The following is a 15,406-nucleotide window of genomic DNA, read 5'->3' as shown; positions in this document are numbered from 1 at the left end:
GCACAAACAGAAAAGCATGTATTAAAATACTGCATATGTGAGCGCAGAGAGTGGGAGAGAAGTAAACGCATAAAGGGCTGAAAACTGGCTGACACTAGGCAGAATGCAAATGTGACGCAATGACATCATGAATATGCTAATTGGACTATTGCAGTTACATAAAACTTTTCTTCTTAAATCTCACATTGACCATTGTCAGCCATGTACTAGGTCTGGTTTTCCATAAAAGCTGTCCTATATGTAAACTGCAAGACCACATGTATGACCTTTTTAAACAACTATATAACATGAATAGTTTATTTGTTACATACAAGACATAAGTTATAAAATAAAATAAAACTAAATGTTTGTTTAAATATAGTGAGAGCAAACTAGGCCAAATATCTACAATAGTCCATAGAACTTATGACAACAGCGCAAATGATTTGTAGTTGTCTTGATCAAATAGTTTACTCGCAAGTGTCAATTGTAAACCCAACTTATAAATTAGTGAAAACAAACACAGCCATGTTGTTTAAACAGTTACGATGTTACACTTGAACGTAACCTGAAGGGACAGCTGCCTGCTGTCGTCTCCAGTATCCAGGCCTGCAGAGACCGAGTCAGGTGTTTGACCTTGAGCGCCGGAGCGGAGCTGAGCTGAGCCGAGCCCAACTATGCTGAGCTTTGGCTCGGTGCTCAGGGCTGTAATTACACACACCAACACAGTGTAGTGCAGACCACCATGAGGCCTGCACACAAACACTCACACACACACCCACACACACACACACACACACACACACACACACACACACACACACACACACACACACAAATCAACCCATTTCACCCCTTATCAAAGCCTCAGTTCTAAGTGTCCTATGAAGTGTAATGTTGTGGAACAGATACAGGGATTGTAGCTGGGGTAGTTAACTCCTGGATGGGATGCAAAGAACACTGCTTTTCATACTCGCTGAACTGATGATTATAATGAGACAGCACCCTCCTCAACCCCGCAACCCCACCCCGCAGCACCCGCACCCCACCCTTTGACTCACTCTTGCCTCTCCTCTCGTCCTCTCTCTCTCTTTCTCCCTGCCCAGTGGACTGCGTAGACCCTCAGTGTGGCGGGCACGGTGTGTGCGTGCGTGGCGAGTGCGTGTGCTCGGCGGGCTGGGCAGGAGTGAGCTGTGATGACCAGCTGCCGGCCTGTCAGGAGCAGTGCTCGGGACATGGCACCTATCTCCCCGAGTCGGACAGCTGCGCCTGCCAGCCCAACTGGACGGGACAGGACTGCTACACCGGTACGACCGGTGGATTACTGTTCACACACACAGGAAAGAACAACTGCATCTGCAACATCACTGGTGTGCCAGTGTTCTTGTTGCACACTTTGGTCTTGCCAGATACTCCTTGTACTGTATTTGATAGACACGAGGGAGAAATATTGCATTACCCTCATGCTGTTTGAAAATGACATTTCCCCTCATGACTCTCTCCCCAACCCTTCTCACCCCACCAACTAGCACTCACTTCACTGTGCAGTTATACTTTGACAGACACAGACACACACTCTTTCCCTTCAGCTAAATAAAGAAGAAAGGGCAAGGAAAAAAATCTATTTTAATTTTAATTTTGTTGTAATGTTACTCTGATTACTCTTATAAAATGATCCTTTTATAAAAGAGAGCAATTCTACATTGATTTTTAGAGAAAAACACTGAGCTAGTCATTGTAGAAGACAAGTAAAGCATGCGCACTGTAGTGTCTAAATTATAAAGTGCAGGGCTCTGCAGCCCACAGTGAGAAAAGTGTCCTTGTCCTTGCAGTGTAAGCTGACAGGGGGGAAAATAGCCATTGTAAAACTGACTTTCTCTGTCCCCACCTCCCTAACTCAGTTCTGGCTTTTGGAACGGATCTCCGTTTCTATGCACACTGATGATTTGAAGGCAGTTGGCATTAGCTCCCACTCTCAGGTGTATATGCATGCCATATTATAGTGATATATCCCATGATAATGATAGACCGTGGCTGAATATCTGAGATATGAGCGGCCTCTCTCTACCTGCCGGGCTTTTAATCAAAAGGACCTAGCAGTTCTACATCCTGGTCTTGTTGAAGCATAGCTAAGCTAATGTAATTCTAATGAAGAGCTGAAAACTCTCCAACTTTAATCCATTTTTTCCCCCCTCTCCATGCTATGTATATTTAAATTGAAATAACTTTTTACTGCAGCTGGATAAGTAGTCTTTGTGTGCCTCCAGCACTTTGCTCTCTTTACTGATGGATGAGGCTTTACTTCTACAGAAAGAGTGAGATAGAGGGAGAGAGAGAGGGAGAGAGAGATAGAGCGAGAGAGTGAGTATGTGTGTGTTAGATGGTGAAGGGTTTACAGAAAAAATAGACCAAAAAGAAGCAAAGACTTTTAAAGGGATGTTGCAAGTGAAAGGCAGGGAAAGAGATACTGAGAAGAGAGATCTGACAGAGACAAAGATGGAGAGATGAAGAGAAGGAGGGTTATTAACATACTCGCCAAATCTGATCAAAATGTCAGAAAAGAATAATCGAGCGGAATTGGAGTCCCTATAGTTTAAATATGCAGTGCAAATACGAATCATTTGGCTGTTATTATGAGTCTATTCACTCTTCTCCTCCTTCAGGGAGCTCAGCTATTAGGAGGTGGGAAGATTGCGTATTGTGAGAAAGTGCACTTTTTTTCAAGTCTCTGAGGTTATCCTCTTCTATCACTTGTCTTTTTCTCTCACCTAAACCCAATGGCTCACCCCCAGATCTGAATTGTAAACCCCTCTCCCTCCCTCCATGTCCCCTGTGCCTCTTTTTCACATTTTCTTTTCTTCTAACGCTCAATGCCTCCATCTGTTCCCCTCCCTCTCATTCTCTCTTCCTCTCACACTTTACGCGCTCTTTTCTCACGTATATACCCATCCACCTGTTCGACAGAGTTGTGCCCGGTGCCGTGTGGCAGCCACGGTGTTTGTTCGGAGGGCCGGTGCCAGTGTGAGGAGGGCTGGGTTGGCGCGGCGTGCGACCAGAGAGCGTGCCACCCGCGCTGCGAAGAACACGGCCAGTGCCACGACGGGACCTGCCTCTGCCAGCCTGGCTGGGAGGGAGAACACTGTAACATTGGTGAGTTGTCAGTTGATTCTTGTGGGGGCGTTTAATTATTGCTTGTGATATTTTGATTACTATGATTAATGGGAGGAAAAAGATTTGTCTGTTGTGAATAATTTTCCTTCTCAACTTCTTTTTCTCACTCAACTCTCACTGCTCTCCACCCGCAGTTACTCATGATTTGGATGTGGTGGTGAAAGGTAATTTATCTTTATTTAGGATTTAAATTTCCAATTGTGCCTGCTCCAACATGCTCATGCTAAAAAGTTTGTGTTTTTGTTTGTTTGTGTGTGTGTGTTTGTGTCTGTGTGTGCACTTTTGGATTTGGGACCCACCTTGTCAGACGGCTGTCCAGGGTTGTGCAGCGGGCATGGGCGCTGTACCCTGGAGCAGAGCGGCTGGCGGTGCGTCTGCCAGGCTGGATGGAGTGGGCCTGGATGCAGCGTTGTCATGGAAACTGACTGCAGTGATGGAACAGACAACGACGGAGGTGACATTGTAGCCTCATCTATCATTTTCTATCTCTTTTTCTCTTTTCTTACCTCTTTCACTTCTGTCTCTCTGGCAGATAGTCCACTCCTTTCGGTTACTTCTCCTCCTGTTCCTCCTGCCAAAAAACTCTGCCTCATTCTTCCTCCCCCTCATTCCTCTGTGTTGTCCCACTCCTGTAGAGTCCAGCTAGTCATTATAAAACTGAATATGTGTGTACCCATGCATGTGTGTGTGTACATGCAAGTGTCTAAGTCACTTTTTCCTCTTGTCACAGCTAAATGTCTAATATGCATACCACCTGCTAGGATAAAAGGCACTCAGAGAAATTTTCAAAAGTTTAAGCACAGCAAACGGCACTGCTTCTCTGGTTATGAGGTGTGTGGTGACAGATGAGCGGTACAGTGTGTGTCAATCAGCCTCCTAGCTGTGTCTTCTATCCTCATGTGTAGAGACACGAAAGGAACGTTTCTGCAGGAACAGGGGCTCTGCTCATTAGAATCATCTCCTCCCTCTTTCACTTACATCTTCAGCTCTTCCCCAATACATAACACATATATTGCAATATTACATTACTTTCAACTGTGTCAATTTACTTCGAAACCCCATCAAACAACTCATATGGGCATACCTGTTAAGACAGTGCCGTAATCAATCACTGGAAACAAGGTAGTGTCGTTATCGTTTTGGGGAAAGTCTTCTTGTCTGCACAGCGTTTCCCCTGAAAGCTCCTGCTGAAGTTTCACATGGTCCATTAAGGTTCACGAATGTCTCCATGCACTTTATATACTAGCAGGGGCCAGTATGAAATGAAGGGGACTCTACACAAACACACACACACACACACACAGACACAGCTATGTCACTGTTGAACAGTGGAGCATGGGATGTTTGCAGGTGTGTGTGCAGCAACTGTTCTAATCACATTACAAAAAAGGCAACAAGCAACAAGATAGACCCACCTTCCAGTTTTACTCAAGCAGCGCAGCCCTATTCATGTGAAATGCCTCTCTCCCTGGAGTCCTCTAACATACACGCCCTCCCAAATTGCTGCTCTATTTAAGCTACAAAGATTTCCCATCTTTCCCTTTGCTTATCAATGCCTATGCTGCCCCGCATTAGTATTACTGCCTGTCCATTCAGCCCGTGGCCCCCCCCACCTGAATGCTCCACCAGGGGTTAAATGTTTTTGCTCATCACTCCCCATTATATCATTATCATCAGATTTGCGGAAGTGATTAAGAAACTATGTTCTGCTGCTGCGATAAACATTTCAAACGTGAGTTGTCTTGACTGAACAGACATAGCTACATCACAAGACTTCACTCGAACAAAGTGAATGTTTCCAAATGTCCATGGCTAAGTGATTTTGACATGCTAAGCTAAATGTTGCCAGTTAATCCTCTTAGGTTACTCATTAACCCTAGTTCACAGCCTATTCCACTCACTGCCGTAATAAGTGCACATTTCATATTAATTACTCACATCTCAGATTTAATTAAACAGAAGGAAGTGCACCAAGCTACTGACATCTCTGGTGAATTGTACCAAACATTGTGCAAGCATTGCACTTTTCGAGGTGGGCTCCCCCATGTCTTCAATTTGTGCATGTTCGTGCACAGAAGATACAATTTTGTGCTTGTACCAGTTTTGGGAAGTGAAATACAATATTTTTAAGCATGGGCCTATTATACCAGCACCCTATTGATGCCAGAATGACTCCAAAAGTGGTCTTATTTGTCTTCACATTGTTTGCCCCAGTTTGTGTCGTTTCTGCCGAAATCTCAGCAAGTTAACACAAGAGGAGTCGAACATGAACAACCTGTCTATAACAATTCTAACAGCGTTTTAAATGTTTCCTCCACTGACACACAAAATGTAATTTGTGTACTCCTGGAAGCTCAACCAACAGCACCGCTGCTAAAAATACGTCCTAAGGGAAACATAAGGTGCATGTGTCGTTCCACAACAGTGCAGGAAGTCTCTCAAAACGTGAATTACAGACCCTTCCTCTGGATTATAACCTCAGAGCCATGTCCTAAAAAATGTCTTGTGAACTATAAAATAGTGGCTGAGGAAAGGGACTGTCTGAGTCATAGCAGGACCGTAGCCTTCCAACATTGTAGGCACTAATGATTTCTGTATTGAATCAATGGATTAATTTCTCTTTCATTGTTCTGATTTTATTCTGACGCTAATATGTCTTTCATCTTTGGCGTTTAGAATGATTATAATGAATGTTATGAATAACAATAAACAAAATGGACACAATGTAAAGAAGTTCAACATCTACAATATTATAAATAATATAAAGCAGAACAATTAAATATTTAAAAAGAGTCATATTTGAAGACAGCTATAGGGGAAAACGCACATTTACATTTCTACAAGCACATTCATCACATGACGTTAATCTTCATTTCCATGAATAATTTAAAAAGACCATAAGTTAGTTCAAACACTCAGGATGCAGAGCTCGTCGCCCCTAAGCAGAGAGTGGGTGGTTCCATAGCATTTGGTAAAGTGTCCTTGGGCAAGACGCTGAACCCTCAATTGCCTCTGACAGCTGTGCAGGCAGTGTGTGAGTGATGTGTGATGGAGAAAATGTGTGAGTGAATGGATGAATGGCAAAAAGTATATTGTAAAGCACTATTATATAAATACAAATCATTTACCATTTATCCAATTAATTAACTCTTCCAAAACACCTTAACTGAAATCAGGCATTAAAAACTAGCTGTACAATTTAAAGTATCCATAATTGCTTTATTGCTGAGAGATGGATGAGAATATTGATACTATTCCAATCACTATGAGATGCATTAACAGCGTGGAGTCTTGTCACCACTGTTCTGTTGAAGGCTCTGCGCATGTAAATCCTCAAATTGTTGTTTATGAAAAAAGCTGTGGAGTTGCTGCAGTTTTTTTGACCTTTGGACAAAGCTGAACTGTGTCTTTTTGCTAAGCTAAGGTACCCGGCTGCTCGCTGTAGCCTTCATGCTGAATGGAGAGATATGAGAGATCTATCAATTTTCTCATCTAACTCTGGGCAAGAGAGGAAAGAATCGTATTTTTCAAAATGTCAAAATATTCCCTGAGAAAGCATTGAAGGTGTTACAGAAAGGTGCTGTTGAGTTTTATCGTAGTACTTCCGTTTTTGGAGGTAAAGATATCTGGGCTGCTTTTGATATGCCCACCTCCCATGAGTCATCCACTATTAAAATGCTGGACTAGCCCTTTCTTCCTCTCCGTATGAATAGGTTGAGGTAGAGGTTGTAGCGGTCGAGGTGGTAACTGGGTGGATGGAGGAACGGGCATTATATATAACATGTAAAAAGGAAAGGGAAAGTATATGCATACTTAATGGCATAACAGTATGTGGTATTATAATGCAGTATGAATATTGATGAACTTGCCCATGTGTTTGTACTGTAGGTAACAAATGGTGTAGTTTAGGTGTGATTATGCTACAGAGCGACTCAGGAACAAAGCCTCACGGAGACCGTTTACACTCCTCTTATCTTTCTATCCTTCCACCTCTGTGCACAGATTCTCAAAAACAATCATTTTCTACCACACAATTCAGCCTCATCCTCCTTAATTGGCAGACAGAATGTGGGCTCTCATAGCCTTCTCTCGGAGCAATCTTTTTGTCTCTGAAGATAGACAGAGATGGAAAGATGCTATCACAAATAATCAGAGAATAAAGGGGAACTTTGAAGGGAGAGTTTCAATTATTCTGCCTGGATGGGAGACAGGAGCGCGTGCATTGTTCTTCCTCTCGAAAAAAAAAATGCATTCATTCTGCACACTAGGCTGTTAAATTACATGCACATTCATATTTATATGAATTACATAGTATCAAAATCTACATATCCACTGTGCTTCTTTGTATGTAATCTTTAACAGCCATGTGTGCCTAATAAGCTACATAATGTGTTTTCTTTTACTGAAATGATATTATAAATTCAAGTACTTCTATGTTGAAGTAGGACGTTTTATGGAAATCAACCATTGTACCATTCTTCCTCTGCAGGATATAATAGAATATTGTTGGCCTTTAGTTCTCTGCACTGTGGTCAGATGCATTTAAATGTCAGCAGTGTATCCTGCCTTTTCAGAAACAGGCTTGAAATAGGAAACACAAATGCCAGCCTGCATGGCTCCTATTACCTTTTGCCGCTTTGGTTGTGTATCCATGGCTCATTGTTTACACTGGACTTTTATGGATTGCTTTCAAATAATGCCAGTAATTCAAGACTGTTTTATGGCAATATAAGCTATGATTGTACACTCAAAGCCCCTAATGAATCTCATTTGATTGATACTCGTGATAATGATGATACATGTGCATTTCATTGGTGTAGATTAGATCACTTCAGTAGAGTTTTTCGTCTGCCAGCTACACAGTTGAAGTTAATGCCTTGCCTTTATTAACTTAATTCAAGCTTTCCATAAACAATTCATCATATGGTATCGTGTCTAAATTTGTATTTTTTTTGCTTTTGTTTCATTTTGTGCTTTTTTATCTCCTTCTCCATTTCAGATGGCCTGGTGGACTGCGTAGACCCCGATTGTTGTGAGCAGCTGAGCTGTGGCTCTGACCCCCTGTGTCACGGCTCCGCCGACCCCTTGGCCCTGTTGCAGCAGAGCCCGCTGACTCCCGTGACACCCCCATCACCCACCAGCCCACACACACACAGCTTCTACCGCCACATACGCTTCCTCCTTGGCAAGGCAGCTACACACACTCTCCCTGGAGACGTGCCCTTTGATACCAGGTATGCGTAGTGTTTCCTTTTGGTATGTCTGAATACCTTCATGTATATGTTTTGTGTGTCTGTATCATTGAGTTGTCCTCAGTTGTGCCACTGCAATGTGTTTTTAAGTAGTGGATGATTAGGACATTTTATCTGTATTAATGTGTTTAGTCAATTATCGCCTGTTCGTTCCTTAATGAGAGTGTGTTTTCGTGTGAATGGGGCTTTCTCCACCTTCACATGCCTTTTCCAACATCTCAGTGATCGGTGTTTCCCTGGAGATCAGCAGTCACACAGCACTGTATTCTGGCCCAGTATCAGTGTCAGGCTGAAACTGTAGGCTACAACCGAGAACTTGTTTGCTACATATTAATGCTTAATGTGTCATTCAGTTATACCAGTCGTAAAGGTGTCACCATAAATTTTTCATTGGCCTCTCACTGCCGTCTTAACAGGAAATACATCTTGCAGGCACGATGATGACCTAGAAAGTTCAGTTGGGAAAACAGGAACTGATGCCTTAGTGAAAAAAATGACAAAGTGGATTTTTTTCTCCCTGGTTCAATTGTGGAATAAACAAATAAATTAATTATGTGGGGTTTTTTTTAGAGAGGAAAATCGATTGCAGCTTTCAGGATAGGAGTAACAAACGGGAAAACGCAGCCACCTGAGAAACCTCACTATCGTTCATTTATCCCTCCTCTAGAGGAACAGAGCCTCCATCTGTGTGTGTGTGTGTGTGTGTGTGTGTGTGTGTGTGTGTGTGTGTGTGTGTGTGTGTGTGTGCACTTGTCTAAATATCTCTTTATTTGGCCAGCTCAGCTATTCCAGGTTTAGCAAGGAATTTCACACTATATGTGCAAAATCGAGATGAATATTTCAAAAAAGCAAAGATGTGACTGATAGTTTAAGGGCTATGTAAAAAAAAAAAAACACACAGCCCTTTTTGCTGCAGGTACCACTCTCACTGTAATATAAACATGATGGGGAAGTTTTGTTTTTAATATGACAGGCTGTTGAAAGGTTTTACCGTGGGTGAAGCTATATTTATGGTCCTTGTATCTTAGCAATCTCTGGCATATTTTTCTGTGCTAAAGAAAGGAATTGTACCGAGCAGAATAAATGCAGTTGCTTTTTCTTCATGCACAAGGTTGTTTGCCGAACACATCGCAATATTCCTTTCTCTTCAAACAATGATTATGTTCTCCATCATTCTAAAGCTGTCATCTCGTCCTCTCTCTCCGCTGCTTTTCTTCCTCTCATGCCCTCTCGCTTCTTTCTCTCTTTGTTTTGCCAGTCGGGTAGCAGTGATCCGAGGTAGCATCGTGTTGCAGGATGGCTCTCCTCTGGTTGGTGTCAACATCACCTTCCCTCAGCATCCAGAGTATGGTTACACTATTAGTCGACAGGACGGAAGGTACAGACACAAACACAAAACACACATTTGCCTGTTTTTCTTGTCATTCACCAGTCTTACTCTCTTGTACTCTCAATTTACTCTATAGTTTCGACTTGGTCACCTTGGGCGCAATGTCTTTGACGCTGATGTTCCAGCGCCCACCCTTCCTCCCACAAACACGTACAATCTGGACGCCAAACAACAACTTCCTTGTACTGGATCAGGTGACCATGTCCAGGGAGGAAGCTCAACCTCTTAAGTGTGACATCAGGAGTGTTTTGAGTCCCTACCCACTGGTCCTGCCCTACCCTCTTCCCAGATACACCAGAGGATGTGCAGAGAAGGGACCAGCAGTACCTGAGCTACAGGTACCGTTCACTTTGTTCTACTTAATACGGCTCTGCTGGACACTTCAGTTTTAATCTTCCACAAGAGAGGGGTGAAAACACTCAACCGGCTTGTTATTCTATGTAATTTGTAAATACCTGCCTTGTAGGTGGTATTTTTCTTCTTTCTTCTCACCCTCCCCCATTGTTCATTGTATTCTTCATGCAAAAACACAGGGGTTTCCAATACATCCATTTCATCTGCAACGAAAGAGGCAAACGCCACAAGACGGGCAGTTCACGTTAACCTGCAATATGTAGGACAATAATATGCAAAAAAAAAACCTCCCATTCTGTTTATCGCATCTTTAGGTAACATGACGTCCCTTTTTGTAAGAAAATTCTAAACTGAATATCTATGGGTTTTAGACAGTTAGACCAAAACATGTCACTGGATGTCACTTACAGGAGGATGTGGAAAATTCTATCAATTTAAAGCTACAACTTCTGCAACTCATGAGCTAGCATGAAACGTCGTAACATCTTACAGCGGCTAACCCTTGCTTGAAGACTTGGCGCGAGACAAGCAATCGACCAGAAACATGCTCACAAATGACCTGACGGGAGTGAGCTCTCACCTCCGCCTTTGACCTCCTCTCATTGGCTAAAGGGCGAAGTTTGCCCAAAAGCTTTAGCAAGGAATATTGTTGGTCTGCTGCCACGCTGTTAAAGTCTGGGTCATAGAAGCCTTTGACAGCACCTCCTCATGAAGATACGTTTCAGAGCATAGCAAACATTAAAAGAAAAGTATTGATTGAAAGATAAACCATCAAAATGATTATTATTTGCAATTTGTCCTAAACTAAAGATCTGGACAACTAAAAGCTTGATTATGGCTAAAAACATGTATGAACTGTACCAACACACACTTTAATGTGTACACATGTCAGTCAGTAAGAGTGATGGTCAGACTCCATTTGTAACAGCTCAGCAACAAACCAACCTGCTCTCATGGGATTTTGCAAATTTATTTGCATCAAATATGTACGGAGCTAAAAGAAAATGAGCAAAATGCAAATTTGGGCTCCATCCATGTTCTCGTAAGCCACAAAAACAAATTAGGTGTCTCAAAGTCAGGTCTGGAGGTCAGACGGACGAATATATATTTATTTATTTGAATGTGCCTCCAAGGATGTTTTTTCCAGTGTCCACCTTGATCTTATTCCTCCACCTTAAATTCTCCGCACAGAGAATGTTATTTTCTTGTTACCTGGATACATGATGGATTGCAGAAAATGTCACATCCAGTATGATGTGTGATATGGTGTGATATGGTCCACATTGTCCTATTGTGGCAAAGGGAAGAAATAGTTTTTATTTGTTCGCATTATTCATTTCCACAAAACATCATGTGCACTGCAAAGTTCAGCAGCGCTTTAGAAAATCAGATGATCGGAATGAACAGATCGTTAGAAATGAAGGAACATTTCATGCTCATGACAAATAACACCTTTGTCCCGAGAGGCAGCGAGCACACAGACACAAAGAACAGTACTCAGTGTTCACAGCGAGCTCAGAGCCACCCACTGTGTTCAGCTGGGTTAATAAACCCTAATAAGCTTTTAGACTGATGAAAGTGCCTCATCGTCTAATAGAAAATTTGATTCAAGGTGATCATTGACTGAAAATGAAATCAGATGTTATCCATCAGAAATATTAAAGAGAGAGAGATTAGTGTTTTCTCCAGCAGAATATTAATCGCTTATTAGAAAAATGAATGTGGTGATTTATTTGCTAGTGTGTAAGGTATATAATGTACATACATTATCTCCCCTGAATTTATTTCATTCATTGATTTGAATATGGTGACTACTAATGATTTCTTAATTTATCTGTCACTTAAAGGGAACATTTCTTTGTCTATAAAATGTAAGAAAACAGTAAAGAGCCTGCTATTCCATTTTTCCCTAAGCCCAAAGATTTATTTTATTTTATATATTCAACAAACATACAATTAGACAAAGCAGCAAATCGCCACATTTTAGAAGCATTTCAAATTAATTCTTAGTTTGCCGTTAAGTTATTTTTCAATTTTGTCTCTGTTGCCTTATTGATTAATGTATACATTTTTGCAACGCTACAAGTTATTAGAAGTTAATCTAGAAGTTATTCTTTACTAAACAAATGGAAAGGTTTTTGATTTTTTATAACTATTATTATACTATGGCTATCGTCTATTTTGAGTACCTTTTGCAAATTTCGTGCAAGCTATTTCTTTGTGTACCTGTCAGTAGCACTTACCATGTCAGCATTATTGTGTTAACAAATGCAAAGCAATGATAAAACACCTTCCTTACTTTTTGTCTGTCTTTAATTATTCTCTCCTGTGTTTCTCACTCCACTCTACATCTCTCTTTCCCCAGGCTGTGCAGGAAGAAGTTTCAATTCCTGGAGGCTTTGTAAAGCTCAACTATTTAAGCACCCGTGCTGCAGGCTACCTCTCTCTGCTGCGAATCCTCCTCACACCTCCTTCCCCGTCATCCCCCGTCTCCCCACTGGGAGGTCTGTCCAAAGTGCACGTTCGTGCGTCTGTCCAGGGAAGGCTGTACCAGCGGTGGTATCCTGCAGGGCCTGGCCTGGTCCACCGGCTGGTGTGGAACAAGACGGATGTTTACGGCCAGGAGGTCTGGGGCCTCACTCATGCAACCGGTATGTAGGACATGCAATACAATGGGCCTCATTTACAAATTTGATCTTAGGTAAGGGAAATCATAACAATATGGGCTTTCATTTTGTAATCCTAACACCCAAAGTTCAACTTTTACTAAGGACAGTCCTACATATAGGCAAACCTTTTCTTGTCTTTATACCAAAAAAGGTAATCACCTCTTTGCTATAGATTCTTAAATGATGCACAAACTTGGGATGGGTATCAATTTTAACATCTAACTATTCTACAAGAAAACAAATTATACTCCCCTAAAATACATAACTCTTCAAGCTTAGTTTTTCAATGAAAGTATGAACCTGTGCAGCTTTGCTTCCAGATGGGAAATTCCTGAAGGATACGGTAAAATGTATTGCTAAATTTAACTGAATAAAGAACCACTTTTCAGGCCTTTTGAAATAGAAATGTTTTAATCAGCTGAGTCACTGTCTACGTTCAAATCCAGCAGGAAAAAATGCGTTCGTTCTCCATAGTAACTCTCAGTTTTTTGAATGACTGCTTTGCACAAAAGCTCGGTTGTTACTTGGTTTGACCGTTCAGTATCAACCGATTGTTAATGGAAACTCTCCCACTGAGAAAAGATTTGAGATTTTCTTATAAAACCATAATTATTGTTGGTTCTACATTTTTAAATAGTCGTTTCACAACTGCAAATTTACCAGAATACTGACCATATGTCAAATATTCTTTAGTCTGGAAATAATAGATATACCGTGAAGGCAGTAAATATACCATCTGCAGTGTCAGGGAGATGCTGAAGAATGTCTAGATAATTTGGACAGAACTGATTTTGTGGAGACATATGCTCCAAACAAATGTGTTCATTGAAGGTTTTCATAGATGCAGCCTGTTGTTTGCCCCCCCCCCCCCCCCCCCCACTCATGTGTCCTCTCCCACCTGTGCAAATAAGACGTACTGGATATATAACAATCAATTTAAAGATGCCATGAAGGCTTTGACTGTTGAACTCTTTGAAGGTAATTTGAGAGGTATTGTATCCACTATCTGTGTGCACCACTCTTCTGTGTGGAGGGTTGTAGACAAAGACGGGCGCTGCGACAGAGAGCTTTCCAATAAGCACTGGGATATAGCAGGCCTACCAGAAGCTTTGTCCACTCGAGTGTATGGTCTCGTACACAGATTGCATCTCTCCTTCTCTAGCCCTCCTGCTGATCCATAGCCTCCTCTCCTTATCTGCCAGAGCGGAGTTTCATCTGCCCAGCAGTTCTCTCACATTTGCTCGACTCAAATGATCCTGTTTTCTTATTTACCCTGCTTTTCCAAAACGCCTCCTCCATGCCCTCCTTCCCCCCTTCTCCTGTCCTCCTCTACCCTCCTGATAATTTTCCTATGCTTCTGTCCTCTCCCAAACTCTCTTTTCTTCTCCTCCCTACTTGTTATTTCCTCCTTTCACTCTGATCTGCCGATGTTACCTTTCCCCCCTCGTCTTCCTCTGCCCTTCCTTTTCCTCTCTTCTCTACCCATTTCTCCCCCGATCCTTCCCCTTTATTGTCCTCTGTGCTTTGTTGGCACTATGACAAAGACGTGCACAAACACACACACACCATTGTGTGTATATGCGCTTACCGCTAACACACACCCTCCATGTGCTCGCACATAGTCGGAGAAAGGGAGATCATGCTCTGTTTGCTGGGGTGAACACATTGCCTGAGGCTTCAGCAGAGGGGAATGAAAGCTTTCACCTGTGAGATATTGAGTGTGCATTTATGTTCTATGGCGTGCACGCTTATTGTTTGTGAGACAGTGTGTATACGTGTGCTGATGGTGTGGGACATTTCTTGTAATATAGCTACAGCAATATTCGGTTGTGAAGCTGTTCTCGAAACACTGACACTTTCCCTTTGAGATTGCTTTGCCCGTATTGTCCTGGAAAAGCCTTGTTCCTCAAATAAAGTGGGGTTTATTGTAGAATTTAAAAAAAACAGGACAATGTCCCTAATGGAGGCAATTTATTTATGGCTGGTTTTGATGCATTTTCATAAGGATGGATTTGTTTCCAGGTCATGAAACGTGTTTTTCAAGGGGATGTGCGTTTTGAAGAGAAGGGTCACAAACTACACAATATGTCCCATATTGTGACCAATGCTTTTAGAGTAGAAAAGTCCTTGTTGTGTCTAAGTAAGCATTTATTTTATATAAATTGTTACTCAGTGGCTCTCACTCCTATTTTCTGTACAAGATCACAAGCCTAACCGAGCTTCAGACACATAAAATAGAAACAAATGAGCCTTTTAAATGAACTTAAGAGCAAGTTACTGGACTTAGAACTTTTGTCCGACACTGTAAGATTTCTTTTTCTCCTTCAGAATCCCCAGTGTCCCAAATTACCCATTATTCTCCCTCCCCAATCACCTTATCGATTGTACCCATTGAGTAGGAGATTTAAGTTGGCCCTGTGTGCCTGCTGAGAGTTTCTCTCCACGTTAAAGGGAATCTCCCGAGTTTGTGCATAATGCGAGCGCCCCTACTTACGCATTCCACTGTCTCCCCTGTTCTTTATGCTGACTTTGCTTCCCAGTTCCCCTTGAGTGCCCGTCAATTCAGAGGCAACGCTGGTTTACAACGAAGC

The 15,406-nt window shown here is 42.0% G+C and overlaps 1 protein-coding gene across 1 annotated transcript in view; it reads left to right on the top strand.

The window, feature by feature from the left end:
• tenm1 (teneurin transmembrane protein 1) overlaps positions 1 to 15,406 on the top strand; it is a 165,317-nt gene that overhangs the window by 90,607 nt on the left and 59,304 nt on the right. The window contains exons 10-17 of the mRNA XM_061079393.1: positions 1,086 to 1,286; positions 2,944 to 3,129; positions 3,285 to 3,314; positions 3,458 to 3,604; positions 8,150 to 8,384; positions 9,661 to 9,780; positions 9,869 to 10,130; positions 12,512 to 12,797. Of these exons, the coding sequence (XP_060935376.1) occupies positions 1,086 to 1,286; positions 2,944 to 3,129; positions 3,285 to 3,314; positions 3,458 to 3,604; positions 8,150 to 8,384; positions 9,661 to 9,780; positions 9,869 to 10,130; positions 12,512 to 12,797 (1,467 nt within the window). The remainder of the gene's footprint in view (positions 1 to 1,085; positions 1,287 to 2,943; positions 3,130 to 3,284; positions 3,315 to 3,457; positions 3,605 to 8,149; positions 8,385 to 9,660; positions 9,781 to 9,868; positions 10,131 to 12,511; positions 12,798 to 15,406) is intronic.

The sequence above is a fragment of the Limanda limanda genome, chromosome 10, assembly GCF_963576545.1.
Source record: "Limanda limanda chromosome 10, fLimLim1.1, whole genome shotgun sequence".
In the NCBI taxonomy this organism is placed as follows: Eukaryota; Metazoa; Chordata; class Actinopteri; order Pleuronectiformes; family Pleuronectidae; genus Limanda; species Limanda limanda.
Note: the sequence above shows the minus strand (reverse complement) of the source record. Positions and strands in the feature narration are given on the sequence as shown.